This window comes from Suillus paluster (genome assembly GCF_016628075.1).
Source record: "Suillus paluster strain FC165 chromosome Unknown EDB91scaffold_23, whole genome shotgun sequence".
NCBI classification, from domain to species: Eukaryota; Fungi; Basidiomycota; class Agaricomycetes; order Boletales; family Suillaceae; genus Suillus; species Suillus paluster.
Genome location: NW_024537583.1, coordinates 531900 through 551882, shown reverse-complemented (window position 1 = coordinate 551882; position 19983 = coordinate 531900). Strand labels below are relative to the sequence as shown.

The 19983-nt window shown below is 48.4% G+C and overlaps 4 protein-coding genes across 4 annotated transcripts; 3 read left to right on the top strand and 1 right to left on the bottom strand.

Annotated features, from left to right (window-relative positions):
- The first annotated feature begins 2713 nt into the window (after positions 1–2713).
- EDB91DRAFT_1346886 (GH3 auxin-responsive promoter) lies at positions 2714–5487 on the top strand. Its single transcript, XM_041325900.1, has 10 exons — positions 2714–2930; positions 3007–3611; positions 3666–3798; positions 3854–4095; positions 4147–4293; positions 4344–4523; positions 4575–4720; positions 4777–4949; positions 5003–5268; positions 5321–5487. Exons 2-9 carry the CDS (start codon positions 3156–3158, stop codon positions 5257–5259), a joined length of 1734 nt encoding a protein of 577 aa, XP_041177703.1. The 5' UTR covers positions 2714–2930; positions 3007–3155; the 3' UTR covers positions 5260–5268; positions 5321–5487.
- A 2443-nt stretch (positions 5488–7930) lies between these two features.
- Positions 7931–10090, top strand: EDB91DRAFT_1081832 (uncharacterized protein; the record flags this gene model as incomplete). The annotated part of the gene is made up of 9 exons (XM_041315417.1): positions 7931–8537; positions 8590–8684; positions 8737–8832; positions 8882–9226; positions 9310–9455; positions 9557–9632; positions 9675–9693; positions 9747–10013; positions 10041–10090. 9 exons carry the CDS (start codon positions 7931–7933, stop codon positions 10088–10090), a joined length of 1701 nt encoding a protein of 566 aa, XP_041177702.1.
- Positions 10091–13375: 3285 nt separating this feature from the next.
- Positions 13376–14137, bottom strand: EDB91DRAFT_1346884 (GH3 auxin-responsive promoter; the record flags this gene model as incomplete). Its single annotated transcript, XM_041325899.1, has 5 exons — positions 13376–13398; positions 13455–13600; positions 13665–13847; positions 13899–14052; positions 14118–14137. 4 exons carry the CDS (start codon positions 14135–14137, stop codon positions 13457–13459), a joined length of 501 nt encoding a protein of 166 aa, XP_041177701.1. The 3' UTR covers positions 13376–13398; positions 13455–13456.
- A 2750-nt stretch (positions 14138–16887) lies between these two features.
- EDB91DRAFT_335111 (cytochrome P450) lies at positions 16888–19365 on the top strand. Its single transcript, XM_041326906.1, has 13 exons — positions 16888–17245; positions 17304–17400; positions 17453–17586; positions 17646–17771; positions 17825–18074; positions 18127–18252; positions 18304–18406; positions 18460–18546; positions 18602–18636; positions 18693–18739; positions 18799–18921; positions 18971–19000; positions 19054–19365. The coding sequence occupies exons 1-13, from the start codon at positions 17064–17066 to the stop codon at positions 19241–19243; spliced, it is 1530 nt and encodes a 509-aa protein (XP_041177700.1). The 5' UTR covers positions 16888–17063; the 3' UTR covers positions 19244–19365.
- Positions 19366–19983: the final 618 nt, after the last annotated feature.

Here is a 19983-nt window from a genome sequence, read left to right as displayed (position 1 = left end):
ACTGTTTGACCTTTTTCAAGGGGCGGGCCAGAGCCTTAGCACCCTTTGCGACAGCCTTTTTGAGTGACTTGGCCTTCTCAGAGATGGACGACGAGATAGACTTAGACGATGAGTGGGTAGACGAGGCATCATATGCCTTCTTTGCGAGCTTGGTTTTCATGGAGACGATTTGGTAGACTTACTGGTCTCGAGTTTTTGCCTTGGCTTTATGGTAGTGACTCGAGCTTCTCTGTAGCAAAGTGTCAGCTCGATAAATTGCTAGATTAATGATTCACAGGGGCACGAAAGACATGACAGAAATCAGTATAGCATTGGGTTGTGATCCTCAAGCACTCAGAGTAAGCCGACACAGAGAATTATAGTACGGTGTTCAGTGGCTGTCAAGGTTCCCGATTTGGTAAGTCATACCCGTTAAACACCGCCAACCCGCGGTAAAGGGTCGCGGTATGGTCACGGGTATGAATATCCAACACCGTACCCGTACCCGCCAAACCCGTCAGCAATGAACCGCGGTGTTACCCGTACCCGTGCGTTTCCCCAATAGCGGCCACGACAAGTGAAGTAGAAAACACAGAAGAACTTTTTTGGTTGTCTGTCTTACTTGACCCTGGTTCTGAGGTGCTCTGTTCCATCCATCATGCCTTCAGTGGCGTAACAAGGTCCTGTGAAACGGAATCGGCGGGGAAAGCAGACATCCTTCTTGTCAAAACTCTCGTTCAACGCACCGTTGACGTTCACGTGGAACAGGTCATTTATATGTCCCTTTTACACGATCCAGGAGTCACTGCACGAAGGGAGTCTGATTGCTATCCGCCGTGACATGAGCGGCTCGGAACATTTTTTGTCATTCGATTCAAATCTGCTGATTCATTCTAGCAGGTCGTTTTTTTGTTCATGACACGACTCAATTGACGAGGTGAGAGACGTCAAAGGATGATGTTTTGCAATGACTGTTGACGGATACTGAAAGGCCTGCTGAAAGCGCGTTGCTGCGATTCCTCGCGTGGGGTTTAGGGCTTTTGTGTCTATATCTACTTCGGTATCTGCATCCGAACTTATCAGGGGCTGCTCTGCGGTGTTTGTGGTGAAGTGTCCGGGTCGTTTGGGGGTGTGGGATCAGATGTTATGGAGAGAGTGAGGAAGAGTGAAAGTTGCAGATATGGAAGTGACGTCGCGGACTGAGAGGATGACGTGGGGCATCCAGGGACGGATGGTGTGCCATGAGGATGATGTGCTGGTTGGTTCACCGGTGGTGTGTGGACATGGTCAAGATTTCTGGCACTGAAGTACCGAATCTGGAGGAATGTTGTTGTCGCCGAGCGCTGCTGTACGGATTTACGGATTCGTTCAGAACAAATCGCAAGTAAGGCGAGACTTAGCTTGAAACTTCCAATGATGTCTCGAAAATCTGACTCGCACTAGCCAGGTGACCTATAAGGAAGACAGTCGCTCCTCCCAACAAAGACTCGCGCTAGGCTTGAAGCGATGACGGTCGAAAGTTCCTCGAAACTTAATGCAAAATGATGGGAATCCAGGTATGCAACACGTACGTCACCATCCAAAGCATTTTTACGTTCTAACCAGGTGATGAATCGATAAAATGTACAACTACTATGAACCAGCATTCACAAGTCAAGCTACTAGTTCGCGGAGGGTAGGCAGAGTCATGACTGCGAACGAGTGATTACGGTGAGATGATACGACAATCCCACAGTACTCACTCGTTCTTGCAGTGCTGCTGTTGGGAGTACTTGAGGTATCCGATGTTAAGGGTGCGGTGTGGTTCAAGATCATTGGTGACACCGCCGATAGTCGTGAACTACACCTCGCGATAGGACTCTTGTCCAACTCGAGCTGCTAGTGGGAGCATGATTCAAGCTGTGTTTTAAACTCAGCCAGCATATCGCCAGGGCTGCCAACCAACCAAGCTCTAACAAATGTCTGAATAATTTCAAAGCCTCGAGGGAGCCATGTACAGCATGCAGGTATGTGCAAATATTGTTTGTTGATGTCCCATTGGATGTACGGCTACTATGTACGTATCTGAGAAGTGGGTTCATGAGATCGCACTTCAGTTCGTCACCAGGCTACATCCCGACCTTCATCCCGTCTCGGCCTGGAGTAACGCCTACTCAAACTCCAGCTACAGCTTCAAAAAAACCTTCCGCATTCATTCGCTAGGTACAGGTTTGGCATATCTACCTTCCGGACGGGTCGTTCCAGCAGAATGCATGCACAACGTATTTGTTTATGTTTTGTACATCTGCACCGACCAGCCTTATAGTTATCGTTGCCGCCCTACTCAGAAGCAGGTTGACGAATTTCTCACTAAGCTGGTGGGCTGAGAGCTGCAGTGGTGGGTAGAGAACTGCCAGCAAGCTTCTATGTATTCATTCGTGGAGGAACCAATCACGGGGATGTGATATTAATATTTGGACCGGATAAATAGCAACAGGGAGCAACCTGGATGTAGCATGAGTTGTCCAAGTCCGTAGTGTAATCGTTCCACCCATCCTCGAAACGTAATATCCAAACATGCCCCGCTGTTCATATACAACAGGGAGAGATGCCATTCTTCAATATATGTATGGTGACATCGAGCGACGGGCATGTGTGACGCTGGATTAAGTGGGCGCTTATAGGCGTTGCTCGGAAAAGACCGAACACTGAGCTCTTAAGGAACACAATGTACTGTTGGTACTTTAACACCTACGGCCCGACTTGCTCTTAACATTATCGGACGGTGAGTGCCAGTCTCAAAATGGGATGACGTCCCTACAGGTGCGAATGAGCGGCAAGAACTAGATCCGAGAGGTGATATAATTAACAAGCTGGACGTAGGACAAATTGCTAATCTTGTTGGACGGCCAAGAAAGTTGGGTGACTCTTGCCAAATCTCCTGCTGATAAATGCGCCCGTGAACACCTAGAGTGAGTTACATAAACTATACCTATAGCTCCACCGAAAACTTGATGTGATAACCGCACTTCTGCGGTTGCCAATCAGGTGATAGTACGATGTTGCACGGCAATTTGCCGACTTGCAGGGCAATCTCGATTCTCAAATACTAAGTATGTCGGGAACCAGCCCGACATCAGGTGATACAATGTCGCACAGCATCCCTATCAAGCTACACAATCAATTCGTCACCATATATGATGTCGTTATCTAACTTTCTCATCCTACCCCCAATGTCTCGTCCTGAAACAGGTTGCCTGGACTCATTGTCCACCGAACTCTCTCAACAGCTCAAGGATCACGTAGATCAGACCCTGCTCGAATTTATACGGCCAAATTCTGCATCTCAGTTCGCTCGGCATGCTCCCGAGTTGGCAAATTTTCGCGAGGCCGTCGCGCAGAGCGACTCGAAGGATGATATCGACTTCCTGCGTAGCTTCCGAGAATTCATCCCCACCACAAACTACGAACCGTACAGGCCATTCATAGCAAAGTTTTTTGCTACCCCTTGCAGGGAGGCTGACGTCAAGGACATGTTCGCCCCTGGACTGCCATACTTCTTTGCCATGTCCAGCATGACATCTGGGGGAGAAGCAAAGACGTTCCCGAGATACCGACCTCCACCGTACCTTTTGGAACACCGTCTATATCTGGTGCTTCCCCCGTCGGAGGGTACTACCTGATCACCATCTTCTTTGAAATATCAGCAAATCCTGAAAATAGAGTGCGAGGATGGTCAAAGCTCCAAGAAGGTGACGGTCTGCTCGTTAAGCATCGGTTTTCTGCGAATGGAAATGAACTGGGACGTCGAGGACGATATGGATAGACTCGATTTATGGGGTGAGACAGTCGCGCTACTTCCCCTTGTGCATACTGATCTCTAGGTAACTTTCAGTTCCAGGGCAAACGGATCCATATGCGATCTCATTGGTTAAAAGTTATCGCGCTTACTTTGTTCTGAATGCACTATTTGCGCTCGCAGACCGTCGGGTGACAATCGTCCGCTTCTTCTTCGCCAATGTATTCGTCAATTTTTTGCAGTATGTAGAGGATGAATGGCCTCTACTTATCGACTGTATCGAGAAGGGTATCATCCCGGATGTCGAAGACCTAGGCTATTTGCGCGCACCGCTAGAGGTCATATTTTTATTGACTATGAAATTCCATTTAGCTCACGTCTTCTCTCAGAAACATCTTCCTCCAAATCCTCTTCGTGCTGCTAAACTTCGCGAAATTGGGCCTCCTGGCCCTCAGGGCTGGGCGGTTCGTGTGTGGCCTGACTTGAGAGAGTTCATTGGGATCACTGGAGGTCCTGCTGCTGCTTCTGTTCCAAAGGCACGTCAAGTGTTATGGTTCGCTACCCAGCTGACAGTTGGTGACACAAGGTTACTCACGTCCTCGGACCTTCTGTCCACATGCAGTCTTCTGGATATGGCGGTTCAGAATGCAGCGTCGCCGTACCATACCACAAAGGCAACCCTAACACTGACTTCAAGATATTCTTTGGAGATGGGGTCACCGAGTTTCTGAACGTACGTGAGCCTTCGGAGCGTATATTGTCCGCAGTAAGTGCCATTCACTGCGTCTCAACTTTGTCCTACTCATCCCTGCCTTAGTGGGAGCTTGTAACTGGAGGGCATTACGAGCCCGTCTTGACGACCCGCAATGGCTTGTGGAGGTACCGCCTTGGTGATGTCGTCGCCATTAAAGGCTTCGATCCAGATGACGGATTGCCTATCATCAATTACCTTGGCAGGCGAGAGTGAGTTACAATGTCATCGATTTAGGCTTAGCAGCTGAAATATCCTACTGATGAAGTGGCTCACTTGGGCTGGCATTTGGAACAACATGTACAGAGTCGCAATTGACGAACGCGATCGTTTCTGCTGCTGAACGATGTATCGGCCCAATCGCAGACTTCACTATTGTGGGTGACGAGCGAGAAATGCCCATTACTTATGGGTATTTGGTAGAAATCGTAGGGCAAATAGGTTTGTACATGCTGCAGAATTCTTCACGTGGCTGTGCTGATTAATATCCACAGGAAAGGACGTGAGAATGGTAACACAGCAGACTTTTGAAGACCTCATGGCGGCAAACCATGAGTATCGCACTGCTTTTTGGCAAGGCAGATCAAGGAAGCCTACCATTCGTCTTGTGGAGAAAGGCACCTTCTCGGAATATCGCAGGCAGAGAAGCGACAAGACGAACGTCTCCATTGGTCAGGTGAAGGTTCCCGTCGTCCTATCCGACCCAACGTTTAAGGAGTGGTTCCTCAAGAGAGTTGTAATGGAGCTGTAAGAGAGTCTGGTCTGTATTTCTCGACTATACATACAGAACGAGATTTATTCTCGCCTCTTAGTGATAATCAGACCCTAGTGATCTAGCAGAGGGAGGAAATGAACATGTGTGTTGATACTTGAGGCTGAATGGATCATACCGCTCGCCGCTGACAGGCCTCGAGATTGTAGTCTTGGGAATTTTCGTCAGATCATGCCCTTTGACATTCACTGCGGAAACGAGAATTTGATCAAACCCGGACAGGATACAAAAAGAGCTCATAAACAGTATGTAATCAGACATGGCAAATCACACAAATTCCGATGAGCCAGAGTAGTGAGAAGTAAGTGCCTTGTTTCACATCCCAATCCGAGACGAGGAAAGCTGGCGGCTGAGTGTTGAATACGGGAATCACTCTCTAAACTAACGAGTGAAATATAGTCTGGTTCTGTCTGGTTTATATCGTGCGTCTGCTTTTCAAACTCGGAATATAATAGGAATTGTGTTGAATCACTATCGGAATACAAATGCATGAGAAGTCTGTATGCTCCCCTACATATGGATATCTGTCCCCGTTGTTGATCCCCCTGTTGGAGGCTGCCCTGCCCCTCACCACCACAACATACAGCTCAGGGGAACGTCTAGGTGGTGCCTCGGGGCCCATGTACCATATGCCCTACTAGTCACAACATCATCGGTCAAGTCAATTGGATTGAAATAATGGGTTCCTACCGTGCTAATCGCTCCCATTCAACCTCCCAAAGAACGGGTTGCGGTAAAATCAATGGTGGCACGAAAACTCATAAACGATGACAAACCTTCACATCCCTGGCGTTGTATGCTACGTTCACCCACAATATGATGCAGAATATATGCGCGTCTTAGCAAATTGCACAACGTTCTAATAGAAGTTCTGAGCTCAAATTCATGGCTTTGTGCGGGTTACATACCTTGGATGTGGCCGCACTTCGTTTCGGCTAACGATCTGCCAGTACTGGATGCTTTCGTGTCGTCGCGAGCTTGAGGAGGGCACTGGGAATTAGGACTGCTAATACATTAGTCGCCTTGAGTCTTCACCGAAATTCGAACGGACATGATTGCGACCCTTCCCACGTACTAGCTTTATCGTGACATGGTCAACTTTAGCTAAATTGATGGAGGAGATGGAGATGGCTGTGGTTGCAAGTCAAAAAGGGACACTCGGACTCTGAGGTAGGCTCGTGACGTAGACAACCACGGATGGTAAGAGCATCTGAATCGGAAAAGGATCTTGGTCTTGTACATGCATGACACATGTGCTGTTCCGGCCCGGGACTCGGGAGCTTTCGCGAAAATTTGCACGATGTTGGATTCAGGTATTTGGTAGTCTCCCCGGTCCCATAGTCAGACCTTTGATGATAGAAGGAAGACAGTCGTTTCTTCTTTATCATTGTCAAGGGTATTCGGGGCCCGTGCTGGACAAATTGTTGGTTTCGACTTTGCACCGCAAACTTGGCGTTTGACTTCCTGTTGTCAGCTATGATAGCAAGACCCACATGCACGACATCACCTTCACGACACGCTCTCCCTTTCGTCATACTGTCGGTGAAGACATGGCATAGTATGTGTCGCGAAGTCTTTCTCGGATGAGTTGCAAGTAGATCATGATGAGGGCGCAAAAGTCATCTACACGCATACCGTTTTCTAGCAACAGTCCAGTGCTTCCAAAATCTTGTTCCTGTGGCCTCGCAGCTCACCGCAACGCCGGGTGAACACCCTCCCTCACGATACACCAATGGTAGGTAAGTGGTACGAATTGTACTTGCACCTTGCTAAGAGAGGGTCTGGAATAGCAAAAGAACTTAGAAGCGGCTCCGGAGAATATTAATGACGGATCACCACATCGGATGGTGCGTCTACACATCGAGTGGGTAAGTGCATCCTCTCAATTCTGGGTCCATGATCAATTTGACTGTTATTTCTCAGATCTGGATAAAGTCCCCCGGCGGTATAGTTGTCAAAGCAAATCCAGTCTGTCTCTACCAATAAATGAACATTAGAACCATGTCTAAGAAGGGAGGACGCCCTCTCCCCAAGGTCGTTGAACTTACAATTTCATCTGCCTCGAAGATGTCGCCAACTCACTAATAGATTCTACTTCAAGCGTAAACATTGTCCACTCAATTCCCCTGGCGCTAATATCGCGAACCGCGACAATAATCTCCCGAAACGCCTTACTGATGCCATACGATGCCCTAAGTGTTCACCTGAAGAACGCGAAGCCACACGTATCTTTCTCATGAGCAAGACCAAAGGCCGGGCTCTCATGGCGACTCCTGCTTCGGGTGAAGCTAAGTTCTGCATCAACCTCATTGGTTGCCGTCAAGAAACTACCCTCAATGATCAAGTACTTCATGAGATACTTATTGGAAGGTAAGATGTACAACTTCGACGAGCTAGAGCGTGTCGATGCCGGTGCAAAAAATTGCTGATGAGGAGCTCTCGGTAATTGATCATGGCGAACGGCGAGGGAGGGTGTTGGAATGTTGCATCATCAATGTCGACTAACGGTATCTTGTTCTGCCATGGCAAACCCTAATTTTGCCGGGTTCTGCCAGTTCTACCCACAACACTATCTATCAGGCTATACAATCAACGCCGCATCACCCTATATGATGTCGCTATCTAACTTCATGGTGACTATCATCTACCAATGTCTCGTCTTGAAACAGATATCCTGGACTCATTATCCACAGAGCTCTCTCAGCAGCTCAAGAATCACGTAGATCAAGCCCTGCTCGAATTTATACGGCCAAATTCTGCATCTCAGTTTGCTCAGCATGCTCCCGAGTTGGCGCACTTCCGCAAGGCCATCGCGCAGAGCGATTCGAAGGATGATAACGTCTTCCTACGTAGCTTCCGAGAATTCATACCTACCACAAACTACGAACCGTACAGGCCATTCATAGCAAAGTTTTTTGCTACCCCTTGCAGGGAAGCTGATGTCAAGGACATGCTCGCCCCTGGACTGCCCTACTTCTTTTCCATGTCCAGCATGACATCTCGAGCAGAAGCAAAGACGTTCCCGAGATACCGGCCTCCCCCATACCTTTTGGAACACCGTCTATATCTGGTGCTTCCCCCGTCAGAGGGTACCACCTTATCACCATCTACTTTGAAATATCAGCAAATCCTGAAAATAGAGTGCGAGGACGGTCGGAGCTCCAAGAAGGTGACGGTCTGCTCATTGAGCGTCGGTTTTCTGCGAATGGCAATGAACTGGGATGTCGAAAACGATAAGGATAGACTCGATTTATGGGGTAAGACCGTTGCTCCACTTTCCCTTGTGCTGCTTATCTGGGGAACTTTCAGTTCCGGGGCAAACGGATCCATTTGCAATCTCTTTGGTTGGAAGTTATCGCGCTTACTTTGTTCTGAATGCACTATTTGCGCTCGCAGACCGTCGGGTGACAATCAGTCCGCTTCTTCTTCGCCAATGTATTCGTCAATTTTTTGCAGTATGTAGAGGACGAGTGGACTCTACTTGTCGACTGTATCGAGAAGGGTATCATCCCAGACGTCGAAGACCTCGGTCATTTGCGCGCACCTCTAGAGGTCCTATTTTTGTTGACTATTACATTTCATTCAGCTCACATGTTCACAGAAACATCTTACTCCAAACCCTCTTCGTGCTGCTGAACTTCGCGAAATTGGGCCTCCTGGCCCTCAGGGTTGGGCGGTTCGTGTGTGGCCTGACTTGAGAGAGTTCATTGGGATCACTGGAGGTCCTGCTGCTGCTTCTGTTCCAAAGGCACGTCAAGTGTTATGGTTCGCTACCCAGCTGACAGTTAGCGACACAAGGTCACTCACGTCCTCGGACCTTCTGTCCGCATGCAGTCTTCTGGATTATGGCGGTTCAGAATGCAGTGTCGCCGTACCATACCACAAAGGCAACCCTAATATTGACTTCAAGGTATTGTTAGGAGATGGGGTCACCGAGTTTCTGAACGTACGTGGGCCCTCGGAGCGTGTATTATCCGCGGTGGGAACCATTCACTGCGTCTCACCTTTGTCCACTCATCCCTGCCTTAGTGGGAGCTTGTAACTGGAGGGCATTACGAGCCCGTCTTGACGACCCGCAATGGCTTGTGGAGGTACCGCCTTGGTGATGTCGTCGCCATTAAAGGTTTTGATCCAGATGACGGATTGCCTATCATCAATTACCTTCACAGGCGAGAGTGAGTTGCAATGTCACCAATTTTAGGCTTAGCAGCTGAAACGTCCCACTGATGAAGTGGCTCACTGGCACTTGGACTGGCATTCGGAACCACGTGTACAGAGTCGCAATTGACGAACGCGGATCGTTTCTGCTGCTGAACAATGTATCGGCCCAATCGCAGACTTCACTATTGTGGGTGACGAGCGAGAAATGCCTATTACTTATGGGTATTTGGTAGGAAATCGTAGGGCAAATAGGTTCGTACATACTTCAGAGCTCTTCACGCGGTTGTGCTAATTAATATCTACAGGAAAGGACGCGGGAATGGCGATACAGCAGACCTTTGAGCACCTCATAGCGGCAAACGATGAATATTGCGCTGCTGTTTGGGAAGCCAAATCAAGAAAGCCAACCATTCGTCTTGTGGAGAAAGGCACCTTTTCAGAATATCGCAGGCAGAGAAGCGACAAGACGAACGTCTCCATTGGTCAGGTGAAGGTTCCCGTCGTCCTATCCGACCCAACGTTTAAGGAGTGGCTTCCTCAAGAGAGTTGTGATGGAGCTGTAAAAGAGTCTGGTCTGTATTTTTGGACTATACATACAGAACTGGATTTACTCTCGACTCTTAGCGATAATCAGACCTTAGTGATCTAGCAGAGGGAGGAAATGAAGATGTGTCCCGACACTTGAGACCGAATGGATCATAACGCCGAAGCTTGACAGGGATTGTAGTCTTGGGAAAATTCGTCAGATCAACTTTTGACATTGCTCTCCGTCCCCGTTTAACACAAATAAACCCAATTTTGTACAGAGAACTAGTGATTCTTTCAAGTTCGTGTTCCTCTTGCACAGATGTCGTGCGAAGACTGTCGTGCAAGTAGCTAGGAATGTTGCCAAAGCACCCGATTCATAACCATGCTGATATATTATAGTAGGTCGTTTTTTTGATCACGACGTCGACACGACACGAATGACGAAGTGAGAGACATGATGTTTGTTTTTGCAATGACAACATCGTCGGACTGCATCGAGGCTTTTCGTTTGTCCAGCCCTTTACCCATGGCATCAATACGGAAACATCGGAAGTCTTGGGGTTCATTGACGTACACATCATATCATAAGTACGTCCCCCTTATAATTACAGGTGCAGTTGACGTGTGAAGAGAAGCTGATTGCCATGCGCTATCCTACGAGGAGCTCCAAAGCAGCTTAAAACGTTGCCGAAAAACCTGGCGTTGCATTACACGCTACTTTTTCAGTTCCCCCTCCACCCTGACCCCGAGCAAAGCAATGTGGTCAGCCAGTCGCGATTTCCTATGTATGGTCATGGTCAAAAAAAAACGCTTTCCCTCGTGCTTGTTTTTTTTTCTAATTGGACCGCACCATCACCAGGCAAAATCAGCACTTTTCCGTCACATTGTAGTAATGCACTTTTCTGGCAAGTTGGACTTCCAGACGCGGAGTCGGAGCGGACTCGGATTTGCTACCGCAACCTGAGACACCACTTTCCTCATGCAGCAATAAATCTCAGCTCCCGCAGAAAACCAGTCCTGATCAGTCACAGATATTGGAGACGTTAAGGGTCGAACAAGAAACACCGACGCGGAACTCCAGCGGCCCAATACGTATCACATTCACGTTACGAGTTCACGCTGCGATCCACGGAGGTGTTTTACTACACTACAAGACACAGGACGAGGACCTATGATACAGTATCCAAGTCTTGCTTAATTCATAAACTGCCCGCAGTAGCCATGTGTGCTGGCATGTTCGAGCCCATCTGTCAGTGGTAATATTCATCCCATGAGTCTGATGGGCCAAGGTCTTTCATAGGTTTACCCGAGTTTACCCCCTGAAATATAGCTGCTTTCTGTTGCGACGATCGTTGAACTTGGCATCGTGTGGTTGTAATGACTTGCATGATATTTTCGGTCGAGTCAACACCGCCGAGATGCTCTGGGTAGCTGAATGTTCAGCTATGCCGGAAGTCGTCCACAGAAAGGAAAAAAAAACAGTTATCGACCAGCCTCGGAAAATCGGATATTTCATGCGAACTCACAGCTGTTTTAGTCATTATATTGAACCGAAAAGCTGGTTGTGCCTGCCGGTGCACAACACAGTTACCGACAAGCCTCGGAGGAAGGCCCCAAGCAAACTCGCCAGTGTTTTTGTCGTTATATTGAACCGAAAATATGGCTGAGAATCCCACTCATCATTACCTAGAAGTGCAGTTTAATTGCTAGTAGCCAATTTGCAAGTAAGAACGCAGCTTCTTGGGAGGATGAACGCAAAATACTCACTATATCTGCCACATCGAGATTTCCGGATCGATAAACCTCTTGCTGCATGTTGCTGATCAGAAGAAACGAGCGATAAGTATGTGAAGCCCGGAATCCCGGTTGGAGTCTTACGTCGTTGACTCATTACCACCGTATCCGTTATCATCGGGACGATGAACGTATGTGTTCGCAACTCTCGCTGCCGTTCTCTCGGTAACAGCTCACACAGCCGCAGCCGTGGATGACCGACAGGCTGACAGCTATAAAGCACCAACCTGCCCCACCTTACCCGTGGCGTGTATCATAAAATAATCCCCATAGGTCACGACACTGATATATAGAACAGTCATGAGATGACTGTTCTATATCTCAGTGTACACGTTGCCCCTGCCAATAACATGACTCATAATCAACTTCCGTCTTACGTTTAGAACTCGCCAGTGACTCACCCCGACCAGCTCAACTTGAGTTGAACTTCTATATGACCTTTGTGAGTGAGATGACTGCTCTAGTAGTCACATGAACTCACCAATACCGCCAAGAACAGAAACACTCGGCAGATCATTAGTACAGTATACTGGCATGCTATTTGTCAGTAATTTTCTTCCTTCCAGTGGGCTACTCGGAGCGGGTGGGTCGGAGGATGCCAGTCAATGCATGTAGGGTCCGAGGACGTACCGGTTTGAATCGAGGAATTGGCATATAGAGCGCGGCGTCAGTATATATGAGTTACCCAGCATTCCGCGGCACAACTGAGTAGTACAAAATATTATCGACTTCAGATCGATTAATTGTGTAGTTCACCTGGTCACATAGTCGAATGCATGTTCGTGGAGTTGACGTCAGATTAGAGATAGTGGCGTAGAAGGCGTGGTCACAGGAGGACTGGCCTCAAGTTGGTGAGGCCCCTTGTGCGGTCCGGTGGTTCCGAGCTCGAATCCGGAAGCCAAGGACACAGATCCTCTTGGTGCCAGGGACACGTCTTTGATTGCGGGAAGAAAGGGACCGCGAAGGAACGCGATCAGGTCAAAATTGCGCTCGTCAGACTTCAAACCAATTTCAGGTTGACGTGCTCAACACATAAATTCATTCCATCCCTCTGCTAGATCCCTAGGGTCTCACGAGGCGAGGGTAAATCTATATACGCTGTGATTTCTTGAGGAATGGAGAAACTTAGACTAGACTCTTTTACAGCTCCATTATAACTCTCTTCAGGAACCATTCCGTATATGTTGGATCGGGTAGGACGACGGGAACTTTCACCTGACCAATCGAGACGTTCTCGTCGCTTTTCTGCCTGCGATATCTGAGAAGGTGCCTTTCGCCACGAGACAAATGGGTGGCTTCCTTGATCTGCCTTTCCAAAAAGCAAGGCGATACTCATCGTTTACCGCACAGAGGTTATCAAAGGTTTGGTGCGGTGCCATTTCTGCGTCCTTTCCTGTGAAGATCAATCAGCACAGTCGCAGGAAAGAGCTACCAAGAAAGCACGAACCTATTTCTCCTACAATTTCTACCGAGTACCCATAGGTGATAGGTGTATCTCGCTTGTCGCCCACGATAATTCGCCCACGATAGTGAAAACCATGCTTTGGCCAATCCATCAGTTAGCGGCAGAAACGATTGCGTTCGTCAATTGCGACTCTGTACACGTTGTTCCAAATGCCAGTCCAAAGCAAGCCGCTTCCTCGACAGGCATTTCAGCCGCTAAGCCTAAAATCGACGACATTGCAACTCACTCTCACCTGTGTAGATAATTGATGATAGGCAATCCGTCATCTGGATCGAAGCCTTTAACAGTGACAACATCACCAAGGCGATATCTCCACAGGCCATTGCGGATCGTCAAGACAGGCTCATAATGCCTTCCAGTTACAAGCTCCCACTAAGGCAGAGATGAGCAGACAAAGGTGAGATGCAGTGAATGGGTCTTACAACGGACAATATACACTCCGAAGACTCATCGGAACGGGCGTCCAAAAAAACTCGCTCATCCCATCTACAAACATTACCTTGAAGTCGGTATTAGGGTTGCCTTCGAGGTATGGTATGTCGATGTCACATTCCGTACCGCCATACCCAGCAGCTTGGATGGAAACAGAAGGTCCGAGGACATGAGTAATCTTGAGTCGCTAGCTGTCAGTTGAGTAGTAAACCTTCCACAATTGACGTGCCTTTGGAACAGAAGCAGCAGCAGGACTTCCAGTGATCCCAATGAATGTGTTCAAGTTAGGCCATACACGGACCGCCCAGCCCTGAATGCCAGGAGGCCCAATTTCGCGAAGTTCGGCAGCACGAAGAGGGTTTGGAGTAAGATGTTTCTGAGAGAACAGTGAGCTGAATGTAATGTAATGATCAACAAAAATATAACCTCTGGTCCTGGATGATACCCTTCTCAATACAGTCGACGAGTAGAGGCCATTCATACACTGGCAAACAAGAAGCGGACGATTGTCACCCGACGGTCTGCGAGCACAAATAGTGCATTCAGAACAAAGTTTTAACCAAAGAGATCGCATATGGATCCGTTTTCCCCGGAACTAAAAGTTGCCTAGAGATCAGCATGCACAAGGGAAAGTAGCGCGACGAGCTCGCGTCACAAATCGAGTCTATCCATATCGTCCTAGTTCATTGTCATTCGCAGAAAACCGACGCTCAACGAGCAGACACCTCTGACTGTCCTCGCGCTCTATTTCCACGATTTTATGATATTCCAAAGAAGATGGTGATAATGCTGTACCCTCGTGCGGGGGAAGCACCAGATGTGAAGGATGTTGCAAAGAATGCGGGGGAGTCAGATACTTGGGAATGTCTTTGCTGCATTCCCAGATGTCATAAAGGACATGGCAAAGAAGTAGGGCAGTCCAGGGGCGAACATGTCCTTGACGTCAGCCTCCTTGCTATGAATGACCTATAAGTTTCGTAGTTCGTTCCGTGCGATAGCTTCGCGGAAGTTTGCCAACTCGGGAGCATGCTGAGCGAACTGAGATGTAGTATTTGGCGGCAAAAATTCGAGCAGGGCTTGATCTACGTGATCCTTGAGCTGCTGAGCTGGTGTCCCTCACGATCAATCGGCCTGCGTGACTCGGATAAGTCATATGTAGGGCCTCGCCCGGGCATGCGCGTGGTCTGCAAGCAGTCTGATTCAGTTGAGATAGGGGATTGTTAGCATAGTTGGAAGACGGAGTGGCTTGGCAGGCCAGGGCCGTCAGGCTCGCTTTGGGTATCGAAGTTTTAAATTTCCCAATGTAGCTTAGCCACGTGCGGGCCTACCATAGCTGCGTCAGTTACTGCCTTTGCCGCCAGGTTCTTACCAAAGAAAGAAGACAACCCCCGAAGCTCTTTCTCCGAAAGTCAACCCCTTGGAAAGCTTCGCCGAGCCACACGGTCGGTCTAACCTCCTGAAACGCGCGCTCCGGGCGCTCTTGGCATGTCACTCATGCTGGCGTTTTTCGCGGGAAAGTCTAATTCATACCCGGGTGGATTCATATAGGAGGTCCTCACCTCTTCTCGCTTGCTCGTCTTCGCGCTAGGTATGTTAGTAGTATTGCAGTCTTTCGTTCGTACCGTGAAAACTATCGTATTATTTCTCTCGCAGACAAGAGCGCATTGAACTATGAACGGTGGTACTAAAATTAAAATAGAACCGCCACGTCAGAAATTCAGAATGATATCATTCAAGTTTCCTGCATGTTGATCAGTGATATGATGCCACAATATTATGCCAATCAGTCACCCGAACCTTTGGCTTGGATAGTAATCCTTGCGACCCAAACTTATTGCAGCTCTGAGTACACGTCTTGCGGCAAGTGATGATAGGCACTTGAGCTGGGACAACTTCGAGAACGCTGTGCTCATTGCCAGAGAAAATCAAGCTGTGCGAAAGCTCCAAGAGTTACCTGGCCTCAGCAGTACTTTGCCGAAAGGGTACTTTTGGAAGATCTAACTATCTAGAGCAATAAGCTATAAAGTGATGATAGTTAGCTCACAGCATACACTGATCAGTGAACTACTAAAAGTTTAAAATTTAAAGCATCGTTTGCCAGGTCCACGCTTAGACTCATCACACTGCTTATGTAATAAGTCACGTTCAACTCGTTATTTGTACCAGTGTATCTATGCTACACCTCTGCCTCCTCACCTACTATATGCCCTAAACCCTCCCCCGCCGCCTTGTAAGCTTCTTCTTACTACTTATTCGACTCCCTGGTTCTGAGCCACCTTTTGTCGCACCCTTGCACTCTCTCCAACAACCATAGCTCCACCAACCACGCACCACCACACCCTCCTACACCCTAGAATCACCCTAGAACCTCCGCCTCGTATTATTACCTGCCACACCCTCCAGTTTAGTAACTTTTTCTCTCTTTCTTTTTCCTTGCTCATTGAATGTCTGAAAGCCATCCTTTCTCACGTTCTGCCACCCACCTTCAGCTGCCGGCACTCTCCTGCACCCTCACAATACCTTCTTCACCCTCTTGCAAAACCTTGCAGCACCTTCTCGTGGCACCCACAACCCTCGCAACGCCTTCTCGTACCCTCTCGCGATACCCTCAACCTCGCAGCACACGCTTCTCTGGTCTCTTTTAGTTTTTGATTTAAATTAGTTCATGTTCAGACAAGTGAAAGCAATTCATTGATTTCCCTTCTTTCCAAATGTCTAAAACTTGACTTGTATTAAAATCAGAAAGCTATTGCTCGAAGGCAGGTGCGGTTGTGAGCGCTCGAGCTCTGAGGCTGTACAACTTTGTGCAAGAGCGGTTTGTCTGTCATGAGACTGTCCAGTTCGGACCAAACCGTGGTTGCGCATTGTGGTGCTGTACAGAACGAAGCACTTTTCTGACGGGCGGACACGAATTTGAGCCCGGAAGAATGGATATACCGGCAGCCACGGTATCGCGAACACAAAATTTCACGGGGCCCCGGATCAGCCAGCAGCAGCCAGCGGGCTGCGCGTGGCACGGTAGATTTGGCTATGCAACTTGAACATTTCATTGCGCATATCCATATGGGCCTATCACAGGCCGTATCTGCCAAGGCCCAAATGGTTCAGGGATTGTCCTTAATCACCCTTTACAGCGTAAAGTTAGCGCCATGATCCCAAAGAGTCAAGGTTCCGGTCTCTCTGAATCCGGTTCTCTTGCTGGTTAGCGGCTGCTAAACGAACTTCCAGATTATCAGCGAACCATCGTACGCCAGCACACGCCAACACGTTGATACATCGTATGCACGCTACATGTGAGGTAGCTGCTATTGGCACAGGGTAGTAATAAGTACACTTCGTCCATGATTTAAATGCATTTTTGGTGGGGTCTGTCCTACCAGCCTTCCGACTCTTCCAATCAGTCATGCTACAGCTGCCGGACCTGCCCATTTCTCACAACGCGCAGCTCCTTCTTGGTGTTGTCGCTTGTTTTTGGGCGGTAGGAGTCATTGTTCGGACTTATCTTCCTAGATCAAAGAGTCATTTTCCTCTCCCACCTTCCCCTCCCAATCGGAGACTTCTGGGACACTTTATTCCCCCTCGCAAGTAAAGTTTCACGTTGACCGTTTTTTTGAATGCTAATTTGTGTTCCATCGCTGGTCAGCGGATTTCTCACTGTAGAGAAATGGTTCGACGAGTACGGTCCTCTGATTACCGTTCGCGCAGGAACTGAGAACGTCGTTATTATCGGCCGTCACAAAGTCAGTCCCTTCACGCTGAGTTGTCATATCCAGGCTGAACGTTCTGTTGCAGGCCGCGGTGGATATTATGGAGAAGCGCGGCACATTGCTAGCTGATCGTCCTCGCATGAGTGCTGCACAAATGCTTACCGATGGACTTCTCATCGCTTTTGCACGTACTGGGGATAGGTTTCGTCGGATGCGTAGGTTCGTAGTCTACTTGCTGTGAAAGAGCAGCCCATATCTGACTCTGCAACGTGATGCAGAGCACTTCATACACATCTCCAGCCTAAGGCAGCTGAAGAGTATCAGACTTTACAGATGTCATTCGCGAAGAACACGGTCCTTAACATTCTTGATGATCCACACAACTTCCAGAACCACACGGTAACGTAAGCGCTTTCCTAGGTTCGGACCATGATATTTACTTACGGATATTTTGGAGTTATGCTGTGACGACGCTTATGAAAATCACATATGGGATGACCACACCCACGTCTGCGACTGATCCTGAAGTCAGAGTGGTTCGCCAGTTCTTGGGGGTATTTCGTACAGTATTCCGCCCTGGTACTTACCTGGTGGATACAATCCCCTGGCTCGAATACCTTCCTTGGTACGGCCAAAAATTAAGACGGGAGTTTGAGAGCGGCCAGAAACTCTTCGCTGGTCAGATGAACCGCCTGAAACAACAATTAGTACGCGTCTCTGATATGCTAGTCTTCGCATGATGCCTCAACCGTTCCACAGCAGAACAATGTAGACGTCGGCCCTTCGTTCGGGAAATATTTGCTAGAAAATGAAAATCTCTATGGCTTGACAGAGATGGAGATGCATTATCTTTCTGGCGCCTTCTTTGCAGGTGGAATCGATTCGGTGGGGTGTCTTAGTTTATTGGTTCCAATAATATGTGGCTGAATCAGTCAGTCTGCTGCAGCAATATGCACAGTGCTAATGGCAGCTGCATGTTTCCCCGAGGAGCAAGCTAAAGTTCAGGCCGAGCTTGATGCGGTCATTGGAAGGCATCGAGGTAGCTCGGTTTCCTATTGTAGTTCTGTCAATTCATGGGTTTCTCCACCAAAGCACCGACCTTTGCTGACCAAAAATTCCTTCCTTTGTTGGACGCCTTTATCTCTGAGGCTGAGAGATGGCGACCCCTGGGCCCTAATGGTGGGTGTCTTCATAGTCGGCCCTATACCTGAAGTTTACATCATTCACACTGTAGGATTTCCTCATCGGACGACTGGGGACGTAGTTTGGGTAAGTGTTCTTTGAACAATATGTCGTGCGAAGGATAATCTGACATCCACTGGCAGGAAAACTATTGCATTCCCGCCGGGACCACTGTACTCGGCAGCCATTGGTAAGCATCGTCCTTCGAATTGCGAATGTCCCGGGGACTCTTGACAATTGCTGCGTCAGGGCTATCTCGCGAGATCCAGAAGTCTACCCTGAACCTCACGCATTCAGGCCTCAGCGTTGGATTAACGAGCAAGGTCGCCTGAGAGACGATCTCACATACTTTTTCTACGGATTTGGTCGGCGGTAAGCACTGTCTATCAGGATAACTCTCTTTGACTATCCTTCCTTCCAGCGTTTGCCCCGGACGACACCTTGCGGACAGGTAAAGGTTTCCTTTCACACACATGATCCTCCGACCTCATTTCGATTGATCAGATCGGTGTTCATAAACTCGCTCCTTATTCTTTGGGCCTTCCAGCTCACTCTGGATCCTACAAAACCGTTGGATGACGTGGGATTCATGCGTGCGGCGATGCCAGATGTCCAGTGCCCTATCGAATTTAAGCTGAGGGTTCCGGACGCGGAGCTCAGGTGTATGATGCAGAATTATCCTGGGGTTGAATGAGAAGCTTCGACGCCTAGGTGGCATCAACGAACAATTGGAACGAATCACTATTTCGTTCATCCATCTAGCCCTCGCAGTATGTCTATTTTTAGCTTGGTTACGAGCTCCAGTTGTGTAATAACATATATACATTCAAATGTATGCATTTGTCGTTGATTGATGAGCTCTTCCTCGTTTTCGGAGATTCAGTTAGGTCTATTGCGTTACGACTCCTAGTGGCGGCAAGGCCCACTACGTCATCAGATTGTAGTGGTCACTAAAAGGTAGCTGTATATAGAGCAGCTTGCACGATCATGACGCACTCATGCTGTAGTAAGGGCCCGCAGTGCGCTGCAACCAGAGCTATCAGAAAGTGATCACAAGTGATGCGATATGATCCTAGACTCGTGACCAGCCCCTCTATGAGGCAAGCCGTCGATAGAGGGGAAGCATCACGAAAAGCTTGGATGATGGAGGATTGGCCCATTGATTTTGCAAGTGTACGTCGCGTCGCGTCGCGTCAATAGTGGAAATATTATTGTTTATTTTGTATTCTATGCACAGCTTGAAAAAACCTGGTTTTCTCATTGGCCAGACATCACGTTACCCTGGGAATCCGCTCAGCATCCAAATTCAAAGCCAGTTTTACCAGTCCCTCTATCGACGGCTTGCCTCATAGAGGGGCTGGTCACGAGTCTAATATGATCCGAGGCCCCGGATATTCCAAGATCGAAACTTTGTGTTCAAATCTACCCGAAACT

Bases quoted from the DNA above. Each gene is read 5' to 3' on its own strand.
- EDB91DRAFT_1346886 (XM_041325900.1), top strand. From the start codon at position 3,156: ATGATGTCGTTATCTAACTTTCTCATCCTACCCCCAATGTCTCGTCCT. The intron at 3,612-3,665 runs GTGCTTCCCCCG...TTGAAATATCAG, and splicing joins TGGAACACCGTCTATATCTG to CAAATCCTGAAAATAGAGTG. The intron at 4,950-5,002 runs GTTTGTACATGC...TAATATCCACAG, and splicing joins AGAAATCGTAGGGCAAATAG to GAAAGGACGTGAGAATGGTA.
- EDB91DRAFT_335111 (XM_041326906.1), top strand. From the start codon at position 17,064: ATGCTACAGCTGCCGGACCTGCCCATTTCTCACAACGCGCAGCTCCTT. The intron at 17,246-17,303 runs GTAAAGTTTCAC...ATCGCTGGTCAG, and splicing joins CACTTTATTCCCCCTCGCAA to CGGATTTCTCACTGTAGAGA. The intron at 17,401-17,452 runs GTCAGTCCCTTC...GTTCTGTTGCAG, and splicing joins TTATTATCGGCCGTCACAAA to GCCGCGGTGGATATTATGGA.